Genomic DNA, 22,116 nt, shown 5'->3' with positions numbered 1-22,116 from the left:
TTTAAAATATAATCCTCATATTTTAAATATGTTTTGGTCGTATATTCTATATCATATTTGAGTTGGCATTTAATACGTAAGTTGATAGCTATATTAATATAATTACATGATATACAAATCAATTTATCTTAGTGGTTAAAAGAATTATTATTATTTTTAAATGTCACTTGTTATAGCACTGCAACAGGATTATTAAGCGTCTATTGTCACATGATTGAAACCATATTGATAATTTAAGGATTCGAATATAATATTTTGAAGTTTTGAGATTCAATTTAAAATCTGAATTATATATGTAAGTTTGTAACAGCGAGCCATGGCAGTATTTTGTGATATACAACAGTTAATTGAACTGTAAGCTGGAACCAGACCGTAATGATACAAATACAATGAATAGGGTTGAAGAATTATTCACTTTCATAGTCGTCTTCATCTCCAAAACTGAAAACAGATGCGTCAGCTGCCATTACCTTGAATTCACTTTCCGAGCCGCAAACTCCAGTGCCCGCAGCAGTTGCGGTGGCGGCATCTTTTATAGGGTTACTAGTGGAGTGCGTCTGTTGGGCGTTTGCACTTCCTAAAGAAACTTGTTCGGTGGAATGCACTAAACTTGTAACTTGATCCACATCAGCATCGGTACTCGTTTCAGATTTGGTGGTGGTGGCGGCTGAGGGGATGGATGAATTTTGCTGCCTGTTCGTTGACGAACGAGATCCTTCCGCCTCACCATCTGAGAACACATCATCTTTGTTGTTATATCCAGGGTCTTTATCATTGCTCGATGGGGCTGCTGCACCTCCATCAGCGGGTGAAGCACTGGTGCCTGTGCTTTCTTCTGGCTTATTTGAAGCAGTTTCGGTTGGTGGCTTCGACGGAACAGGGTCACTAAAATCTACTAGCACAACCTCAACCTGGAAGCCAGGTGCAGGTAATTTCCTCTGCACACATTATCCGAACGAGGCGATAACACCAGAGAAGACGATATTTCAACCAGACATAAAGAAATGGAGATCACAAGTCATTTTGACAGAACATAAATAAAATCGACTCGTCATAACATTTTCTTGTTTTACCTTGTCAAACCCATCAAGATCACTGGTATTCAGGATTTTTCTGTTTTCAATCATTGTTGTGTTTAACCAACTGATAGTTCAAAAGGACAGAATCACAGCAAAATCAGTTAATAAATACGAGTCAACAAGCTAATTTAACATAGAGGGGGCTAATTACAGACCAGTAAAAATCTCCTTGGCGATCATGAAAATGAATTTTAAAGTCTCCAGCTAACTCAGACAAACCAGGCTCCCCGGGCAAAGCAAAAACCATAACTCCTTTCTTCGGTGCGCTAAACCAAAAATCTTCTGGCTGTAATTACATGCACAAAACTTCAAATTGGTGTAAGGAAGCTCTAGAGATTCAAATGGAATTTTTCAAAAGAACATATGTGGCGATCAGACTAACTAAAATAAAACCGAACTTACAGAGAGATCCTTGGTACGTGGATGATTCTTTGTGGAGAAGAGAACACCTGCAGGTCAAAATGATTATACAGGTTGAAAGGCACACGGATTTTAGGAAAGAACGCATCTGAAAATTTAATATGAAACAATGGCTGAGAGTTCTGCAACTGCCTGTTAAAGCATTCCAAATCCAGGCCCCAGCATTACCCATGAATTTCCATGCTTTCTACCTCTAGGATTGCGTAGATTAATTCAAAATGAAAATGCCTCTAATGAGCTGTAAGCCTGTAACTAGAGATGAAGACTAGCAAACTGTGGCTTTGCAACTTAGGCACAAGGAAGTAAATTACGCCAATTATAGCCTCATGAGATTACTCTCGTAATTAACTTGTTATCAGGAAGATTCAAACATAAATTAAGAATTTGAGACTACAACTATGTATTTTAAACACGACTAAGCCAGTATTATGCCCTAAACCAGTATTATGCCCTAAACCAGTAGCAGTTAATGGCTTAATGCTGAATATGATTCTGATATTCCTATAAATGCATGCTGCTAAAAGCTTGGGCAGAAAACCTCATCTTCATGTCCATCAATAGGAGTTAGTTTATTCATCAAAAACATCTGATGTGTGTATGAGAAACTCCGTGTATATAACAAAAAGAAGCACCAATCATCGTTCAAACAAAAAATACCATACCATTATGATCAGACACTGTAATGGAGGGCCTAATCCAATAAGGACAACGAAGAAGCCGGAATCCTCTAAGAATGCACCTGTATAAACATAATGTCAGCACTAGTATAAAACCAAAGATAAAATATAAACATTGCATTGCCAGAAGAATACCTGCGCCCAGGCCGGTCTTCACCATTGAAACATGTTAAGATGAGTTCAAAGTACTTGACGTATCTCTAGAGAGCATAAAAGGAAAATATATGGCAATCAGACATGATATAAACAGCTTCCAGAAACCAAACCAAGGAAACCACTAGAAATCAACTCCTCACAATTTGACTCGGTAAAACGAGCCCCTTTCCATCCACACATCTTTTCTGGTTGTAATAGTCCATCGACACTTCAGTAGTGGGGAAAAACTGCAAAGAGATAACAAGTTAAAGAAAGAACTAATTATTGTGACCAAGAAATGTGTAGCTATATTAAATTCACTCCCATTTCTTCAAGAACATGTTCATTGGGTCGAACCTTCGAGTACAGAAGAAGGCTGGAGATCATCAACCCTGTTCTTGACATCCCAGCTTTACAGTGCACAACCACAACATTCTCAATATCCTCCTTCAGCCAAGAGTCAGCACTTCGACAAAAAGATATTATCAATCGAATAGGGGGGTAATTATGGTCATCAAATGGGAAACTAGCCACCTGAAGAAAAACTTCAATATCAATTGTAAGATGTATAATTTTATTTCATAGGTCATCTTACAGCAAGTTTTAACAGCCTGTATTTGCTGTTATGCATGTATGAGTGGGAAAAAAATGGTAGCAAAGGTTTATCAAAGATTAGATGGAACTGACTCTTCTAAGATATTATCTTCTGCCAACAACTGGTTTTCATCATTGAGTGAAACAGACTCTTGCTTACCTTCAAAAGAAAAAGAAATATACTCTTGCCCAACCACTCATAATGGATTCCATAGGCAACTAGTTTAAGAAGAAATTAGTGGCAGAGTTTTTCTGATTTGCTCCACAGTTCAAGCCAAATGGAAGTCTAAATCTATTTGCAGAAGTTAACATCGCATGATATGGTTATTTGCTTAAGAGACCTCCAAGACGATCTTTTATCAAATGTACAAGATAGACACAGGGAACACAGCCAAAGCTAATCACAATTGAAGAAATAAGCCCAGGTGGAAGCAACGTATAGTTAGTTACACCCACATCATACCTTTCCTTCAAATAATGAAGCATCATACAGCCTCTCAGAGCAAAGATTATACACTTTGTACTTGTCCTGCATAGAAGTAAATAGATTCTAGGATCAAACAGTATAATGCCAATGATGCAAGGATGAAACATACACATACATATGAACTAGCAACAAAAATGCCCCTTCAAACCCAAACTCTTTTTAGTGCATCAACGAAATAGTCAGTGACAATCATTTTAACAGCTCCGGCAAACCCCAAACGACAAGTTTCATATTGAATGAAAGGTGAATGTAATAGGAAAAAGGTATATGTCAGGAACTTGATATTAGACTAGTGAAGTTGCTCTTTAACAAAGTAAATACAGACAAGTGCGAGAGCAGGCATGGTGCAGAGCAGACTAAAAGCTAAGCCAGTTACCATGTTCAAAGAGCTGAAAACATATTAAAAGAAGAGGCAACAAAAAACTCTGTAAACCAACAGTATTTTAATAAGTTGTTATGCCGAAATGCACAATTCATCATCTGCTAAGATGTATCATAAAATACTGCCAACCAAAAACAAACTAGACCAAGTTTTTGTTTTCCTTGATCTATGATTTAAAGCACTATAAAACAAAAAATACCTACGGCTGCATTGTGGAGGAAACGAGGATTAAAAAGAGGCATATTATAGATCAATAGACATGTCATTACCTTGTGATTTGTTTCAAAAAACTGAAAAACTTCTTCCATGTGATTTCGATAGAACCCCTGCACCACATTATAGAATTCTTAGTCTAACTAAAAGAAGATAGCCAAATTCAATATAGATTAGTTTATCTACCTCAACATAACCAAAAAACCCAGAGCTCATGTCACCAGCAGGGAACCCCATAGCAATTATGTTCTCAGTGATGTATGTCATATCTAAGTCAAATCCTCCCTCCTGAGTGGATGGTGCACAGGTAAGTTTACATATACGGAGATAGACAACAAAAATAAAATTTTCTAAAAAGGTTGGAAGCACATCTCTATAGTAATTGTAAGCATCACCTGGTATCTTCGTTTGTTTTGCGAAACAACATGCCGAGCCTTAACCTGCACAGCTTTAACTGCATTTTTAGACGAGTAGACTATGCCTTTTGTAATTGTTCCAAGAAAACCAGGTTGGGTTGGTGTTGAAGCTCCATCAGGGTTATCATCCGCAGTGGGAGACTTTGTTGGTGAGCGCAATCCTAACCCACTAGTAAACCTCGAAAAAGGTGATCGTCCAGCATTCCCTGCTGCTGATGAGTCCTCTTGAGCTGCAACAAATGGCTGAGGAATTTTTAAATTTCTAGTCCATGATGAAAGCATTGATGGAGCTTCCTGTGAAGTAGTAGAAGAATTTTTCGAGCCTGAATCTGTTGCAGTAGGAGTTGGCGATTCAGCAGGTAAGTCAGCCATTCCGTCGTTCCTAGAAGTCTTGATAATGACTAAAGCTAAAGTATTCGAACTTCAAAGACCCAGTATAAGAGACACCAGTTTATATAGTCCCCAGAATTACAACTGCAAGTATAATGTATAAGATTCAGCTAATAAAAATTAGTAAAAATGCTACGAGCAACATGCAGTTCTTGTACTTCGTGCCCCAAGTGAAGACAATCATGAATTTCTAAATACCGTATTGATTTGAACTAATGCCTATAAATTAACAAGTATTATAAAAAAACCATAAATCAACCTTCGAAAACTATAACAGTTCACAACCAAACTGATCCCTTCAAACGATTTGATTAAAAAGATTAAGATCTATGACGAAGATCTTACCTTGCTTCGAATGTACGATTTAAAGAAACACATAAGCAGTAAATTGCAGAAACGAGAACCAAATCAATTAGGGTTTCAAGACTAACAAGACGAACGAGGAAAAATTATCAGTGTTCCAATGGCGTTGTATTTGAAGGTGTGGGTTTTCGGCGTCGGATCACGTGCTTTCCGTGGTTGATGAATTTGAACCGTTGATATAGAGGAAAATGAATTTGAAGATCGTAACGGTTCATATGATTTTTGCTTGACTTGAACCTATCGTAGGATAATAATATACCTTCTATTCCACGATGAAATCAAGGGAAGTTATGTGATGCCGCGTTTAAAAAACGGTTAAAAATGACGTGATCGGTTAAATAAGTGATCAGTTAAAATTTAGATCGATTATGTTATATCATTTAACCGAAAATATTATTAAGCACAATAACATATTAGGTACCGCTTATATAATAGAATATGTAGCGTTTATATAATAAAATAAGTTAATTACTAGAAATATTATCAAGCACAATAACATATTAGGTACCGCTTATATAATGTAAATGATAACGCTTATATAATATAATAAGTAGTGTTTATATAATAAAATAAGTTAATTACTGGAAACATTATCAAGCACAATAACATATTAAGTAACACTTATATAACGTAATAGGTAGCGTTTATATATTAAAATAGGATAATTACTTAATTTGCTATTACAACATACTAAAATGTTACCAAGGATAACATAATCGGTTAATTACTGGAAACATTATCAAGTATAATAACATATTATATAGCGCTTATGTAATAAAATAGATAATTACTTACTTAATTTGTTATCAGTTATAATAAACTTACTTTAGAAATAAATGTTAATAAAATTTAAAATACCTATTACATTAAAATACCTACCGTTTTTTTAAGGTTGTTAATAATGTAAACGGTAAAAAAATAGGCGTTACCTATTATATTAAACTACATACCGGATATGTTGAAAGTATCGATTCCATTTAAATAAGTATCGACACTTCTGGAATTTAAAATAAAAGTAATAATAGCGCCTATAAAATATCGATACTTTATAAAAATGTATCAATATTTTACAATATAACAGGTAAAAATATGACAAAATCAGTTTCATTATGACAAAAACGGTAAAATTTACTTGAATTGTTGAAAGTATAGATCATTTTATAAAAATGATAGATACTTTACAATATAACAGGTACAAATATGACAAAATCAGTTTCATTATGACAAAAACAATAACATTTACTTGATATGTTGAAAGTATCGATCCTTTTATAAAAATGATCGATACTTTACAATATAAGAAGTATAAATATGACAAAACCAGTTCATTATGACAAAACCGATAAAATTTACCTAATATGTTGAAAGTATAAATACTTTTTATAAAAATGATCGATACTTTTTTGAAAGTTATGTAATTTATGTTTCAAAATTTTTTAATAGTGTTTTATGTTTTTCACCTACAATATTAATTTAATAATTTCATTTACACAAAAAATTATTTGATTATTTTAATATTTTATAAAATATTATTTAGAATTTAAATTTAACAATTTTAACTAAATATAATAATAAATATGTAAGATATATGATTATTGTTTTTAATTTAATAATAATATATATCGTAACATAAAAATAAATCATTAGACGTATATAATTACTAAATTAATATCTTAAATCTCATTTAAAAGATAACCTTAAATTAATGTTTTTCATAGTGAAATACATACCTATTACATTTAAATAAGTATCGACACTTTTGGAATTTAAAAGAAAAACAGTAATAGCGCCTATAAAGTATTGATGTTTTATAAAAATGTATCGATATTTTACAATATAACATGTAAAAATGTGATAAAACCAATTTTATTATGACAAAAACGGTAAAATTTACCTGATATGTTGAAAGTATCGATCCTTTTTATAAAAATGATCGATACTTTACAATATAACAGGTAAAAATATGATAAAACCAGTTTCATTATGACAAAAATGGTAAAATTTACTTGATATGTTAAAAGTATCGATCCTTTTATAAAAAGGATCGATACTTTACAATATAACAGGTATAAATATGACAAAATCAGTTTCATTATGGCAAAATCGGTAAAATTTACCTAATATGTTGAAAGTATAGATACTTTTTATAAAAATGAACGATACTTTTTTGAAAGTTATCTAATTTATGTTTCAAAAATTTTTAATAGTGTTTCATGTTTTCCACCTACAATATTAACTTAATAATTTCATTTACAAAAAAATAATTTGATTGTTTTGATATTTTATAAAATATTATTTAGAATTTAAATTTAACAATTTTAACCAAATATAATAATAAATATGTAATATTTATGTTTATTGTTTTGAATTTAATAATAATATATACCATAACATAAAAAATAAATCATTAGACGCGTATAATTATTAAATTAATATCTTAAAACCCACTAAAAAAATAACCTTAAATTAATATTTTCCACAGTGATATAAGTATGAACACTTATATATATGTATTGATACTTACCGATAACCAAAGTTTACCGGTTACCAAATTTTTTAATAGTTTTCTACCTAAAACATTATTAGTCTGTCAATATAATAGGTAGCGCTAAACCGAATTTATTAAATATCTTTTAATATATCTGGTAATGTTGTATATTAATCGTATATTAGTCGCCTTTCCTGAGACAATCCCGAAATCAATGCATTATTATTAAGGTAATATAAACATATTGCAAAATGGTTTATCACCAAGCAAGCCCTTAAACTAAGATTAAGATTTCAAATTAGTCTTTAGATTTTAAAAAAAACTTAATATAATTTTTAAACTATCAAAATATCATATCGAATCAGATCTTTTTGTCAAATCTATCATTATCATTGAAATTAAATAGTATAAACTCAAATCTAACATGAACTATGTCTAAAACATAAGAATAACTGAAGGCATTTGAAATAAATTATAAATAATTGGGTATTGCTTCTGATAAAAAAAATAGTTCAAATGAATACACTTTAGGGACCAATTTAGGGACCAATTTATAATTAAAACATTCCTTTTATCAAGTGATAACATATTCAAAAAAAATCTGAATTAGTACATATCACAAGTTGTGAATTTTATTTTCTTATGTAAAATTAAACTTTTTTTACAAGTTGTTAATTTTATTTTAGTTTTGTTTTTAACAAATACAGATAAATAAAGAATTATTAGTGTTTTAGGGTTTATTTTTGGGTAAATTATATGTTTGGTAATTGAATTTTGTTCTCTCCTATTTCATTAATTGTACTTTCAATTTTTACTTTCAATTTATTAAATGAACTTTTTAGATTGAATTTTTTTGTCACTCCGCTGTTAAATAATTTATGTTATGACATGACATGACAACTTATATCAAAACGACATCATTTCGAATTCTTGAAAAAAAAATTAAATCTTAGACTAAAACGACGTCCTTTTGATTAAATATGACAATTTCATAGCACTATTAATTATTTAACGGCGGAGTGAAAAAAAAAATCAATTCATAAAGTTCAGTGAGTCAATTGAAAAAAAATTAAGTACAACGAGTGAAATGAGTGAGGGAGAATAAAATTCAATTACTAAACATGTAGTTTAACTTTATTTTTTTAACTTTAATGAAATAAAGGCTTATTTAGGTTTATTTTTTAACCTTCTTGAACTAACAGAGATCAATGACAGTGGTTGAAAAAAGAAACAGAAAATGATGAAAGCAAATTATTAAAATTTATCTTAAATATACATCAAAGAACATATATTTGAAGGCATTGTACATGCTTAGAATAATAAAAGTACGTTTGGGTCATTAATCGGTAAAAAGTAAATATTTTCATGCTCTGCAGAATTTAATGGCTTATCCTCCATGACCCAGGGAGGGTAAAGTCATTGCTTTCTCAACCACTGCCAACGATCATCGTCCTGGTTGATTGCCCGGTGCTCGTAGCCGGAATTCGTTTCAATAACTTTACTCCCAATGAACTATCTTTACTCTGCATCATAAAGAAACGTTATGAATTTAACTATACGAATTGGACATGTTAAAGGACAATGCAAATTATATATATTTAAAAATACTCTAGAATTAAACATGTTAAAGGAAAAAGTCAGGTGTACGACTCGGGTTGATCTAGATTAGTTAGGACGAAGTCTTAGAAATGAAGGGCGGCTAAAAAAAGAATACTCTAGAAAAATATATAAATTGTAGATGTGTAGAAGTATCAATAAAAAATCTAGATATTTGTAATATTTAATATTGTATCTAGAATTATCTATCATAAGAATCTAGATATTTATAAAGTTAAATGACTAAAATGTTGACATGTATCAACAATCCAATGGTCACTAGAATCTATAAATAGGAGAGAGTTTTACCATTGTAGTAAGAGTGGAAAAGTGGGAAAAAGTGTTAAAATTGTGAGTGTAGTGGGGGTAAATGGGTAATGTTGTAAATGTATTTTGTATAATTAAAAGTATTCTCTTCTCTTAAGTTTTCCGGTTAAGCCTTAGTTGTTTTTAAGTTCTTAGTGCACTTGTGTTAGTTTTATTATATGTTTGGTTAAAATGTCTAATTAATATATGGTGGACTCTGGCGCTTGAATGATATATGGTTGGAATTACCATACGGCAAGTTCCAGCTGCGATGTCACATACGGGATACTCCATCGGACATCAACTGTAGTAATCGTCACAGCATGTCGTAGACTCCATCGGGCAACATCCCCAGCCAAAGCAGTAATTACCATACTCAAATAAGTAGCAACAAGTGGTTCCTTGAGGGCATGTGTAATACGCATCACAAACGGTTGGTGGCCTTATGGGTACAAGGGGAGACGGGGAAGGTTTAGGTGGGTTCGATTCATTCTTGATGGGGTACGATGCCATCATTGCAATACCACACTTGCCGGTGGAGGCGCCTACAATGTTACGCTCCATTTTGATGTATCTATTATCCCCCAGTTAGGACCCCACGAATTCCTCACTATCCAATAATCTACACCACCCTCTGTGCCATATCCGACAGCGACAACACCATGATCTAGGTTTGTTCCACACTGACCGGTAAAAACACCCTGCATATCAAACACAATGTTATATGTACAAAACATTATTCAAGAGCAACGACAAAGGCTATCTGCACTAGACAAATTAGGTTTTATTCGAGTTTCACAACACACTAAAACATGTTTAAATGCACTGTAGCTTGTAGGGTACTATTGATCCTATTTACTCACGGTGAAACCCGAACTAAGCCTTCGAAAACTAGAGAATAAGTGTTAAAAGATTTAATTGTTTAGTATTTACCGATTGGTACAACTGGAAGGCCCTACCACCAGCTTCAACGGCAATACTAACAGGTTGATTTCCAACAACCTTCTTCAAAGATTTCTCATTATTTTTCGGGACATCTTCGTATTCATCGATGAAAACAACACAAGCATTTTTCTACAAGAAAAATACAGATTACAACACTTAACATCATCATCATAATTTTTTTTTTATTTTTTGAAAAACATAAAAGTTTCTCATACTAAAATGATCCAAGTTCCTACTAACCCTGTTTGCATCACATATATTGTTAGAAGCAAGGTAAGGGTAATATTCTTCAGTGTTAATACCACCATTGTTAATAATAAGTTCAAAGGCATGGTCCATGAGACCCCATTGCAACCCTGGTTATACAAAGTATCACAATCAACCAACTCCTGCTCCGACAATGAGACTAGATCTCCGGTTACAATCTTGTTTATCCCTTCCATTGCAGCCACAGTTGAGAATGCCCAACAACTCCCTATACAAATCAAATTAATGTCTTTGTTCATAGTAAAAACGGGTGATACAAGAAAAGAAAAAACAAAAAACTTTACCACATTGGCCTTGATCCTTGACGGCCCCGACGACATTTTTCTCCCTCCAATCAACCGACCCGGGCAAATAATCGCCAACCCGAAACACATACTTATTGCTCTTAGCCTTCCTCACGAGTCTATTCGATCGAGTCTTCGAGTTCATCCTGGTGCCCAAATACATAGCTCTGTATTCCTCATTGGTCAAATCCGCAAACCTGTTAAGACCAACCTTATAGGTGCGGTTAACAGAGTATGCTCCATGACAAAGTTGAGATTATCCTTGAAGATTTCGAACCGTTTTTCCTTCTCCCCCAAGGCATTGTAGTTCTTGCCATGTTTCACTAGCCACATCTCGTAAATCCTCATTACCTCAACCTCGGTAGTCATCCGGTGTCCCAGACCATGATCGAGATCATAGTTAATGACGAACATGTTGAGATCCAATCACTAGTAAAAAAAACCCCCTTTAATGATGTGCATTGCGCGTCATCTACGGGTGCGGATGAAACACATTTGTCGTTGAAGCCACCGACATGAATTTAAGATGACGCGCAACTGTGCGTCATAAATTTATGATGTGCATTTATGACACGCATTTATGACAAACATTTATGACGCGCATTTATGACGCTCATTGAGAGTCATTGAAGCCTCCGTCATAAATGAAGACGACACATATTTGTGTGTCATAAATTTATGACACGCATTAATGACTTACATTGCGTGTCATTGAAGCACACGTCATTAGAAAAGATGACACACATTTGTGTGTCGTGATTGTATGTCGTAAATTATATATATATATATTATAGATTGACAAATAATCAAACGAAATTACATTTAATGCCTCATAATACTAAATATATATATATATCATATTATATTATATATAAGCAATCCATTTGCATACAATATATTAACATTAAGTTATCAAAAATATTGTAATCATATGTCGATACAAAATATCACGGCATAATAAAGTTTTCCACATAAGATACTCATTCTTTGCAAATATCAAACATGTCGACGTTGCGAGAGATGCAACTCCTCTAGCTTTTTCTGTAATTTTGAAGTTGTTTCTTTAGAGTCAAGAACTCTTGAAACAGGCTACAAATGAGCATTAACTTCAACTGAACTAGTAGGAACATCAGATGCACCAGCTGTTCCTGAACCCTTCCCAAAATTAGAGCTGATCACCTTTGGTTTCCACTCCTTATTTGAACCAACTGCTGATGACATATAGGAATTAATACTTTGCATATATTAATCAAGCATCAAATATCTTCATGTGAGAACATAAAGTAATCCAAACATTTGTAAAGAGAAAACATTTTCATTTATGGTTATCAAGTCATCACTCATCACTAAGTAATATGAAAAGAACGAAAAATCAAGTAAATTTATGGTAAAGGTATCTTAAGCTTTAAAAGTTTTACTTTTCATTTCTCACAGTTACATTGTTATTTAAGGGGATACTTTTATTTACATATGGATAATTCATCCATCCTTCTCGGTTATAATGATGATTTTCATTCAAACTTGCAACAAACGTACTACTGAATTCTATTTCGCTAAGAGGAAAAGGTGATTGATATCCATTTACCAAAATTAGTTATAGATTCCAATGATTATAAGGAGTAACATAGTGGGTATGAACTCTGAACATCCTTAATCAATCAAGCAAAGGAGGGCATTCAACTAAACTTTCTTGGTCTAAGTGAATTTAGATAAATCCCATCTCTAACAAATAACGCACATATCTTGATAACTTAAGCATCCATGTATAGTCCAGAAAAAAACCAAAAATCAACTTTTTTTTAAATATCAACATTCACATAGTCTGCAATAACTTTCATTATATCAGTATGGGATGGGAGATTGTCGAGTGCAAGCTAGACATGCATCATAAATCTTCACTGGACAGCTAAAGATTCATTGCATACTATTAAGTCTGTTAACTATTAAGATTCTGCAGAACTTTGATAAGTTAGAGAACTACTAAGTGCAATACAATTCTCTCAAGTTTCAATTCATACCTTTTGCATATCTGATCCAATAGAGTGTGGTAATGATCAAACAGTAGCCAGATACCATATCCATTGATGACTGATCAACCCTCTTCTCAAAAATTGATTCCACCTAAATTTCGAAAGGAATTTTTTGATACAATCAACAGTAAAACATGGGGTGATCCACCGCTACACATTTAAGAAAAAGAAAACTTGGTAGTAATAGAGATGAAAAGGGTACCAAATTTAACATCAGACGAGCACAAGTCGTATGAATGCCTAGTGACAATGAAACATCATGCATATTAGTTGAGAACAAGTAAATAATTCGTGACAACTGCAGCAAAAAAATAAAGTTTATCAGCATCAGAATAAGAAGTCAACTTTACCCATCACAATTTTTAAACCTACAACAAAAAGAATGGAAGAGAAAAAATTCCGATCTGAGATCCATACCTGTGAGAGGGAGAGGTCCCCTCTGACATGATGAACAATCTCTGCCAAAAGAATATATGTCAATGGCCTCAAAGTTTTAAAACAAGAACGCCCAGTTCCAACTAGAACCCTAAAGTAAAATAGAAGGAAATACAAGAAATCAAATGCAAGGATCAGAAATAATATGAATTAGATACACAGGTCAAAGCATAAAACTTATTTTAGCTATGAAATTTTATGCAAATTTATAAATTGATATCAAGGCTAAGTCAAACAACCAAACCGACCAGCCAAGTCGGTAAGTAACACATGCTTAAAGGAAAAAGAAATGGACTAAAAACCATAAAGACACATTTCAGCTACTGTTATGGTGATATTTCTATCCAAGCATCCCAAACAAGAGAATTATCTATCAGAGTTCCAAAACAAAGCTTAAAGGAAGTTATTAAATGGTCCAACCAATCACTGTCAAACTAAAATTTTTGGGTTCAAGATACAAGAAAGATAGATCCTTCTTTTACCCTTTAAGCTCTGGTAGAAATAAATAATGATAGCTGACAACTACACTAAAAACTATATTGTGTTAGTAAAACAAGTCAAACCATCCAAGAGTTCCTGGAACCAACATCAGCATAAGGCAGATCTTTGAGTTTAAAGCTTTTATTTGCCACAGATTTATCATGTGCTTCTTAAAACATGCTTGAACTGCCACTAGTATGACACCAAAATCCGTATAATATTTCTTTTCCACTAGCAAATTTAATGGTCTCTCATATAACATTATGTCAAAACAGAGATGAAACTATCACTTGCCTGATCTCTCATTAATTCCAACAAGTTTGACAATACAAGATCTTTATCATGGTTTATTGACTCATCTTGACGAAACAATGTAGATAAAAGGGGAGGATGAAATTTTACCTCTCTTACAATAGTGTGTCAATCAAAGAAAACAAACCCCTCTTGAAATCTGTGCCCAAAACGTGTTTCAATGCTACCAACAACTCTTGTATTTAGCACAATCAACATTTAAAACCAGCAGAACCAAAAACAAAAAGAAAAAATAAAATCTCACGCACAACTTTTCCTTAATCCCAAACAGAAAAATGCAGATTTCCCAGAATTTTTTGTGCATTCAAAAGAAGAAAACAACTAACAAATTGAAAGTGCGTAAAAACTAAAAGAACCCAGATTAAGAAGTATGTTGTTGGTGCAAACGCGAGTCCGATGAAACCGAGAATACCACCGAAGAACGGGAAAGTAATCCCAAAGAACATCGTCGTTATTGTTGCAATGAAAATATATGATGCATGAACTTATGTTCAAGTAGGTTGAAAGAATGAAAGAGTTTTGGTTTTACTTACCAACATAATAATTGCGAACAATGAATCAGAGCATTTGGGAAGGTGCGAACAATGAATCAAGGGGGAAGAAACGGGAAAGGGTGAAAATAATGGGGGGAAATTTAAAATACGACTTTTACAGATGACACACAATTAAATGTGTACTCCATGTTTTTGCAAATTTTTTGGATTATGACTATTAAATATGACACACATTATTATAAGTCATAAATCGTTCAGATTTTAAAAAACATGACATTTTTTTATGACACACCTATTTTGCAAGTCATAAATTAGCGTGTGTCATCGTTCGTGTGTCATTAAAGGTATATTTTCTTGTAGTTAATGATGGTGTCATTAAAAAATTGAACAACGACACAAAAATGATCATCAAAATATGGGAAGAATTTTTTAGGAGAGACATGATGGTCGTTTTGGAGGATGAAATGGAGTTGGAGGAGAGATGGATATATATACATAAGATGAAGGAGGAGATAACAAAGACAAAGAAAGTGCGTTGAAATAGGATTAGGAACTGAAAATATGTTGTTTGTATCTATCACGGTTCGGTTACGAGAGGACAAGGGCAACCCTACTCTATTTTTGGACATACAAAGGAGAGGCGTTCGTGGAAAGACCTCTCTTTGTTCTATATGTTAAGTTGGGTTTGAATTAGAAAATAACTTCAGTGACCGAAAATGCCTTATAATATACAATTTTAACCAATTTTTTTTGGATTTGCAAAAATGACCAACAAATTTGCAACGCGAACTCCAATTTTGCAACACAGGTTCCAAAATCGCAATGCGATTTTCCAAATTCGCAACGCGAATATATAAATCGCAACTCGAATATGTAAATCGCAACGCGAATTTGTAAATCGCAACACAGAAGTCAAATTCGCAGCATGGAATTTCAAATTTGCAACTCGAATTTATTTTTCATAACACAAGATCGCAACAAGATTTTCTAAATCGCAACACGAATTTTGATTTTGCAACGGTAATTACCGATATAGGTAAACAGTACTATCGCAATGCGATCTTCAAATTCGCAACGCTAATTACTGATATAGGTAAACAGTACTATCGCAATGCGATCTTCAAATTCGCAACACGATTTTTAAATTCGCAATGCTAATTACCGATATAGGTAAACAGTACTATCGCAATGCGATTTTCAAATTCGCAACGCTAATTACCGATATAGGTAAACAATACTATCGCAATTCGATTTTCCAATTCGCAACGCTAATTACCGATATAGGTAAATAGTACTATCGTAATGTAAACAGTACTATCACAATGCGATTTTCAAATTTGCAACGCTAATTACCAATATAGGTAAACAGTACTATCGCAATGTAAACAGTATTATCGCAATGCGATTTTCAAATTCGCAATGCTAATTACACATATAGGTAAACAGTACTATCGCAATGCGATTTTTAAATTCGCAACGCTAATTACCGATATAGGTAAATAGTACTATCGCAATTCGATTTTCAAATTCGCAACGCTAATTACCGATATAGGTAAATAGTACTATCGTAATGTAAACAGCACTATCGCAATGCGATTTTCAAATTCGCAACGCTAATTACCAATATAGGTAAACAGTACTATCGCAATGTAAACAGTATTATCGCAATGCGATTTTCAAATTCGCAACGCTAATTACACATATAGGTAAACAGTACTATCGCAATGTAAACAGTACTATCGCGTTGCGAATTAGGTAAACAGTACTATCGCATCGCGATTTTCAAATTTATAACGCTAATTACCGATATATGTAAACAGTACTATTGCAATGTAAACAATATTATCACAATGTAAACAGTACTATCGCAATGCGATTTTTAAATTCGCAATGCTAATTACCGATATAGGTAAACAGTACTATCGCAATGTAAACAGTATTATCGCAATGCGATTTTCAAATTCACAACGCTATTTACCAATATAGGTAAACACATCTATCGCAACGCGAATTTCTGAAACTGAGTTGCGAAATTGGACTTCGCGTTGCGAATTTGTTGGTCATTTTCGCAAATCCAAAAAAAAATTGGTTAAAATCCTATATTATAAGGCATTTTCGATCACTGAAATTATTTTCTCATTAAAATATAGGTTTTAAATTTTATTCAGATTCATAAATTGATACCTAGTTAAAATTCGTTTAAACTCATTTTATCTGATATTTTATAATATATATATACGTGTGTGTGTGTAATTTATATTTGATGCGTGTTATAATATAATACATGTTTAATTGTTATATAATAGATGAAAATAAAATATATAATAAGAGAATGGATAAGATAATATTAAATTAGAAAAAAATTAATTTCATGACCAGTTTTAAGACGTGATGACAAATATTGTAGTTTTTTATTATTAATTTTTTATAAATACAAAATAATATTTATATAAAAATAATTTTTAATCATTTAATATTAAATGTTCATACCTTAACTATTTTTGGTACTAGAATTCGAAACTTTAAAGAATAATAACAATTCTTTTATCACCGACGTGTTAAGTTGATGCTAGTTATTTATATATTATATTTTTAAAATTAATTTAAAAACATTTATCACAATCTTAAAGCATGATTATTTCTTTACTGATGAAATACTTATGCGAGCATTGTCCAATCCCGGCGAGAATCCGTAAACAACCGGCTAACCGGTCCGATCCCGGCGAGCATCGGCAAGGCTTCGAACTTACTCGAAGTGCTTTTCCTCAGCAATCGACTTACAGGATTTTCACCGTATGAATTAACTTCATTCATGCACCGTATGAACATATCTTTTTTATTATTAATAATATGAGATAATAAGTACAAAAAATATATTTAAAGATAATTCTCAATTATTTAAAATTAAATGTTTATACTCTTATCATTCATGATGTTCAAACTCGAGATCCTAAAAAAATAATAATTATTTTACCACTGAAATCACTTAATTTGTAATTGTATGAACTCGTATTTCAATGTTGCTGAAGATTTATATGTTTATACGAAATTTATCTTTTACATGTCATTTTCCTATCTTCTTTATTCCAACAAAAACATTAAAAAGTTGGTAAGTATCACATGCTTAAAGGAAAAAGAAAAAGACTAAAAACCATAAAGATACATTTCAGCTACTGCTATGGTGATATTTCTATCAAAGCATCCCAAACAAGAGAATTATCTGTCAGAGTTCCAAAACAAAGCTTAAAGGAAATTATTAAATGGTCCAACCAATCACTGTCAAACTAAAATTTTTGGGTTCAAGATACAAGAAAGATATATCCTTCTTTTACCCTTTAAGCTCCGGTAGAAATAAATAATGATAGCTGACAACTACACTAAAAACTTTATTGTGTTAGTAAACCAAGTCAAACCATCCAAGACTTCCTGGAACCAACATCAGCATAAGGCAGATCTTTGAGTTTAAAGCTTTTATTTGCCACAGATTTATCATGTGCTTCTTAAAACATGCTTGAACTGCCACTAGTATGACACCAAAATCCGTATAATATTTCTTTTTCACTAGCAAATTTAATGGTCTCTCATATAATATTATGTCAAAACAGAGATAAAACTATCACTTGCCTGATCTCTCATTAATTCCAACAAGTTTGACAATACAAGATCTTTATCATGGTTTATTGACTCATCTTGACGAAACAATGTAGATAAAAGGGGAGGATGAAATTTTACCTCTCTTCCAATAGTGTGTCAATCAAAGAAAACAAACCCCTCTTGAAATCTGTGCCCAAAACGTGTTTCAAAGCTACCAACAACTCTTGTATTTAGCACAATCAACATTTAAAACCAGCAGAACCAAAAAAAAAAGAAAAAATAAAATCTCACGCACAACTTTTCCTTAATCCCAAACAGAAAAATGCAGATTTCCCAGAATTTTTTGTGCATTCAAAAGAAGACAACAACTAACAAATTGAAAGTGCGTCAAAACTAAAAGAACCCAAATTACGAAGTATGTTGTTGGTGCAAACGCGAGTCCGATGAAACCGAGAAGACCACCGAAGAACGGGAAAGTAATCCCGAAGAACATCATTATTGCTTCAATGAAAATATATGATGCATGAACTTATGTTCAAGTAGGTTGAAAGAATGAAAGAGTTTTGGTTTTACTTACCAACATAAGAATTGCGAACAATGAATCAGAGCATTTGGGAAGGTGCGAACAATGAATCAAGGGGGAAGAAGCGGGAAAGAGTGAAAATAATGGGGGGAAATTTAAAATACGACTTTTACAGATGACACACAATTAAAAGTGTACTCCATGTTTTTGCAAATTTTTTGGATTATGACTATTAAATATGACACACATTATTATAAGTCATAAATCGTTCAGATTTTAAAAAACATGACATTTTTTTATGACACACCTATTTTGCAAGTCATAAATTAGCGTGTGTCATCGTTCGTGTGTCATTAAAGGTATATTTTCTTGTAGTGAATGATGGTGTCATTAAAAAATTGAACAACGACACAAAAAGGATCATCAAAACATGGGAAAAAAATTTTAGGAGATACATGATGGTCGTTTTGGGGGATGGAAGGGAGTTGGAGGAGAGATGGATATATATACATAAGATGAAGGAGGAGATAACAAAGACAAAGAAAGTGCGTTGAAATAGGATTAGGAACTGAAAATATGTTGTTTGTATCTATCACGGTTCGGTTACGAGAGGACAAGGGCGACCCTACTCTATTTTTGGACATACAAAGGAGAGGCATTCGTGGAAAGACGTCTCTTTGTTCTATATGTTAAGTTGGGTTTGAATTAGAAAATAATTTTAGTAACCAAAAATACCTTATAATATACGATTTTAACCAATTTTTTTTGGATTTGCGAAAATGACCAACAAATTCGCAACGCGAACTCCAATTTCGCAACACAAGTTCCAAAATCGCAATGCGATTTTCCAAATTCGCAACGTGAATATGTAAATCGCAACGATAATATGTAAATCGCAACGCGAATATGTAAATCGCAACGCGAATTTGTAAAACGTAACACAGAAGTCAAATTCGCAACGCGAATTTATTTTTCATAATACAAGTTTCCTTTTCGCAACAAGATTTTCTAAATCGCAACACGAATTTTGATTTCGCAACGGTAATTACCGATATAGGTAAACAGTACTATCGCAATGCGATCTTCAAATTCGCAACGCTAATTACCGATATAGGTAAACAGTACTATCACAATGCGATCTTCGAATTCGCAACACGATTTTTAAATTCGCAATGCTAATTACCGATATAGGTAAACAGTACTATCGCAATGCGATTTTCAAATTCGCAACGCTAAGTACCGATATAGGTAAACAATACTATCGCAATTCGATTTTCAAATTCGCAACGCTAATTACCGATATAGGTAAATAGTACTATCGTAATGTAAATAGTACTATCGCAATGCGATTTTCAAATTCGCAACGCTAATTACCAATATAGGTAAACAGTACTATCGCAATGTAAACAGTACTATCGCAATGAGATTTTCAAATTCGCAACGCTAATTACACATATAGGTAAACAGTACTATCGCAATGTAAACAGTACTATCGCATCGCGATTTTCAAATTTATAACGCTAATTACCGATATAGGTAAACAGTACTATTGCAATGTAAACAATACTATCACAATGTAAGCAGTACCATCGCAATGCGATTTTTAAATTTGCAATGCTAATTACCGATATAGGTAAACAGTACTATCGCAATGTAAACAGTACTATCGCAATGCGATTTTCAAATTCGCAACGTTATTTACCGATATAGGTAAACACAACTATCGCAACGCGAATTTCCGAAACTGAGTTGCGAAATTGGGCTTCACGTTGCGAATTCGAGATCGCGTTACGAATTTGTTAGTCATTTTCGCAAATCCAAAAAAAATTAGTTAAAATCATATATTATAAAGCATTTTCGGTCACTGAAGTTGGTTTTAAATTCATAAATTGATGCCTAGTTAAAATTCGTTTAGACTCATTTTATCTGATATTTTATAAGATATATATATATATATGTGTGTGTAATTTATATTTGATGCGTGTTATAATATAATACATGTTTAATTGTTATATAATAGATGAAAATAAAATATATAATAAGAGAATGGATAAGATAATATTAAATTAGAAAAAAATTAATTTCTTGACCAGTTTTAAGACGTGATGACAAATATTGTAGTTTTTTATTATTAATTTTTTATAAATACAAAATAATATTTATATAAAAATAATTTTCAATCATTTAATATTAAATGTTCATACCTTAAATATTTTTGGTACTAACATTCGAAACTTTAAAGAATAATAACAATTCTTTTATCACCGACGTGTTAAGTTGATGCTAGTTATTTATATATTATATTTTTAAAATTAATTTAAAATCATTTATCACAATCTTAAAGCATGATTATTTCTTTACTGATGAAATACTTATGCGAGCATTGTCCAATCCCGGCGAGAATCCGTAAACAACCGGCTAACCGGTCCGATCCCGGCGAGCATCGGCAAGGCTTCGAACTTACTCGAAGTGCTTTTCCTCAGCAATCGACTTACAGGATTTTCACCGTATGAATTAACTTCATTCATGCACCGTATGAACATATCTTTTTTATTATTAATAATAATATGAGATAATAAGTACAAAATAATATATATTTAAAGATAATTCTCAATTATTTAAAATTAAATGTTTATACTCTTATCATTCATGATGTTCAAACTCGAGATCCTAAAAAAATAATAATTATTTTACCACTGAAATCACTTAATTTGTAATTGTATGAACTCGTATTTCAATGTTGCTGAAGATTTATATGTTTATACGAAATTTATCTTTTACATGTCATTTTCCTATCTTCTTTATTCCAACAAAAACATTAAAAAAAAGGTGGTCTAAATCACATGAAATTTGAGGAAAATTTATTGTCTTAGATGTTAATCAAAATATGATCGCCGGTGACTCTTCAAAGATAGGGCCCTATTGTTAATTGTTGTTTAGGTTTTCTAATTTTAAAATTAAATAAATATTTTTTTAACTTGGTTATTTGTTATTGGGGAGAACAAAACTCCACTCGATTCGAAAATTAATTTTTTTGCCTCGACTCGAAAAAACAGATTTTTCGACTCTACTTGAAAAGTTTCGACTGAAATTGATTTCGAATTGTAATTTCATAAACTCGATTTGAGTCGAAAAAATTTCAAGTTCAGATCCATTTATAAAATACAACTCGTATAACTTAAAAATATTAGTAACTAAAAGATTGG

At 32.2% G+C, this 22,116-nt stretch overlaps 1 protein-coding gene, 1 long non-coding RNA gene and 1 pseudogene across 2 annotated transcripts; all 3 read right to left on the bottom strand.

Annotated features, from left to right (window-relative positions):
- Positions 1-307: 307 nt before the first annotated feature.
- LOC120178136 (phosphatidylinositol 3,4,5-trisphosphate 3-phosphatase and protein-tyrosine-phosphatase PTEN2A-like) lies at positions 308-5,234 on the bottom strand. Its single transcript, XM_039184082.1, has 13 exons — positions 5,139-5,234; positions 4,383-4,877; positions 4,174-4,275; positions 4,044-4,100; positions 3,369-3,434; positions 2,669-2,845; positions 2,473-2,559; positions 2,312-2,376; positions 2,162-2,238; positions 1,482-1,528; positions 1,235-1,365; positions 1,074-1,143; positions 308-938 (listed from the first exon to the last, which is right to left on the bottom strand). The coding sequence occupies exons 2-13, from the start codon at positions 4,773-4,775 to the stop codon at positions 408-410; spliced, it is 1,803 nt and encodes a 600-aa protein (XP_039040013.1). The 5' UTR covers positions 4,776-4,877; positions 5,139-5,234; the 3' UTR covers positions 308-407.
- A 3,790-nt stretch (positions 5,235-9,024) lies between these two features.
- Positions 9,025-11,437, bottom strand: LOC120178138 (annotated as a pseudogene).
- A 1,681-nt stretch (positions 11,438-13,118) lies between these two features.
- Positions 13,119-13,582, bottom strand: LOC120178095. Its single transcript, XR_005521495.1, has 3 exons — positions 13,490-13,582; positions 13,275-13,370; positions 13,119-13,163 (listed from the first exon to the last, which is right to left on the bottom strand). It is a non-coding gene; the product is annotated as an uncharacterized LOC120178095 (long non-coding RNA).
- Positions 13,583-22,116: the final 8,534 nt, after the last annotated feature.

This window comes from Hibiscus syriacus, unplaced genomic scaffold (assembly GCF_006381635.1).
Source record: "Hibiscus syriacus cultivar Baekdansim isolate YM2019G1 unplaced genomic scaffold, ASM638163v2 tig00112344_pilon, whole genome shotgun sequence".
NCBI lineage: Eukaryota > Viridiplantae > Streptophyta > Magnoliopsida > Malvales > Malvaceae > Hibiscus > Hibiscus syriacus.
This window is presented reverse-complemented; position numbering and strand designations above follow the sequence as displayed.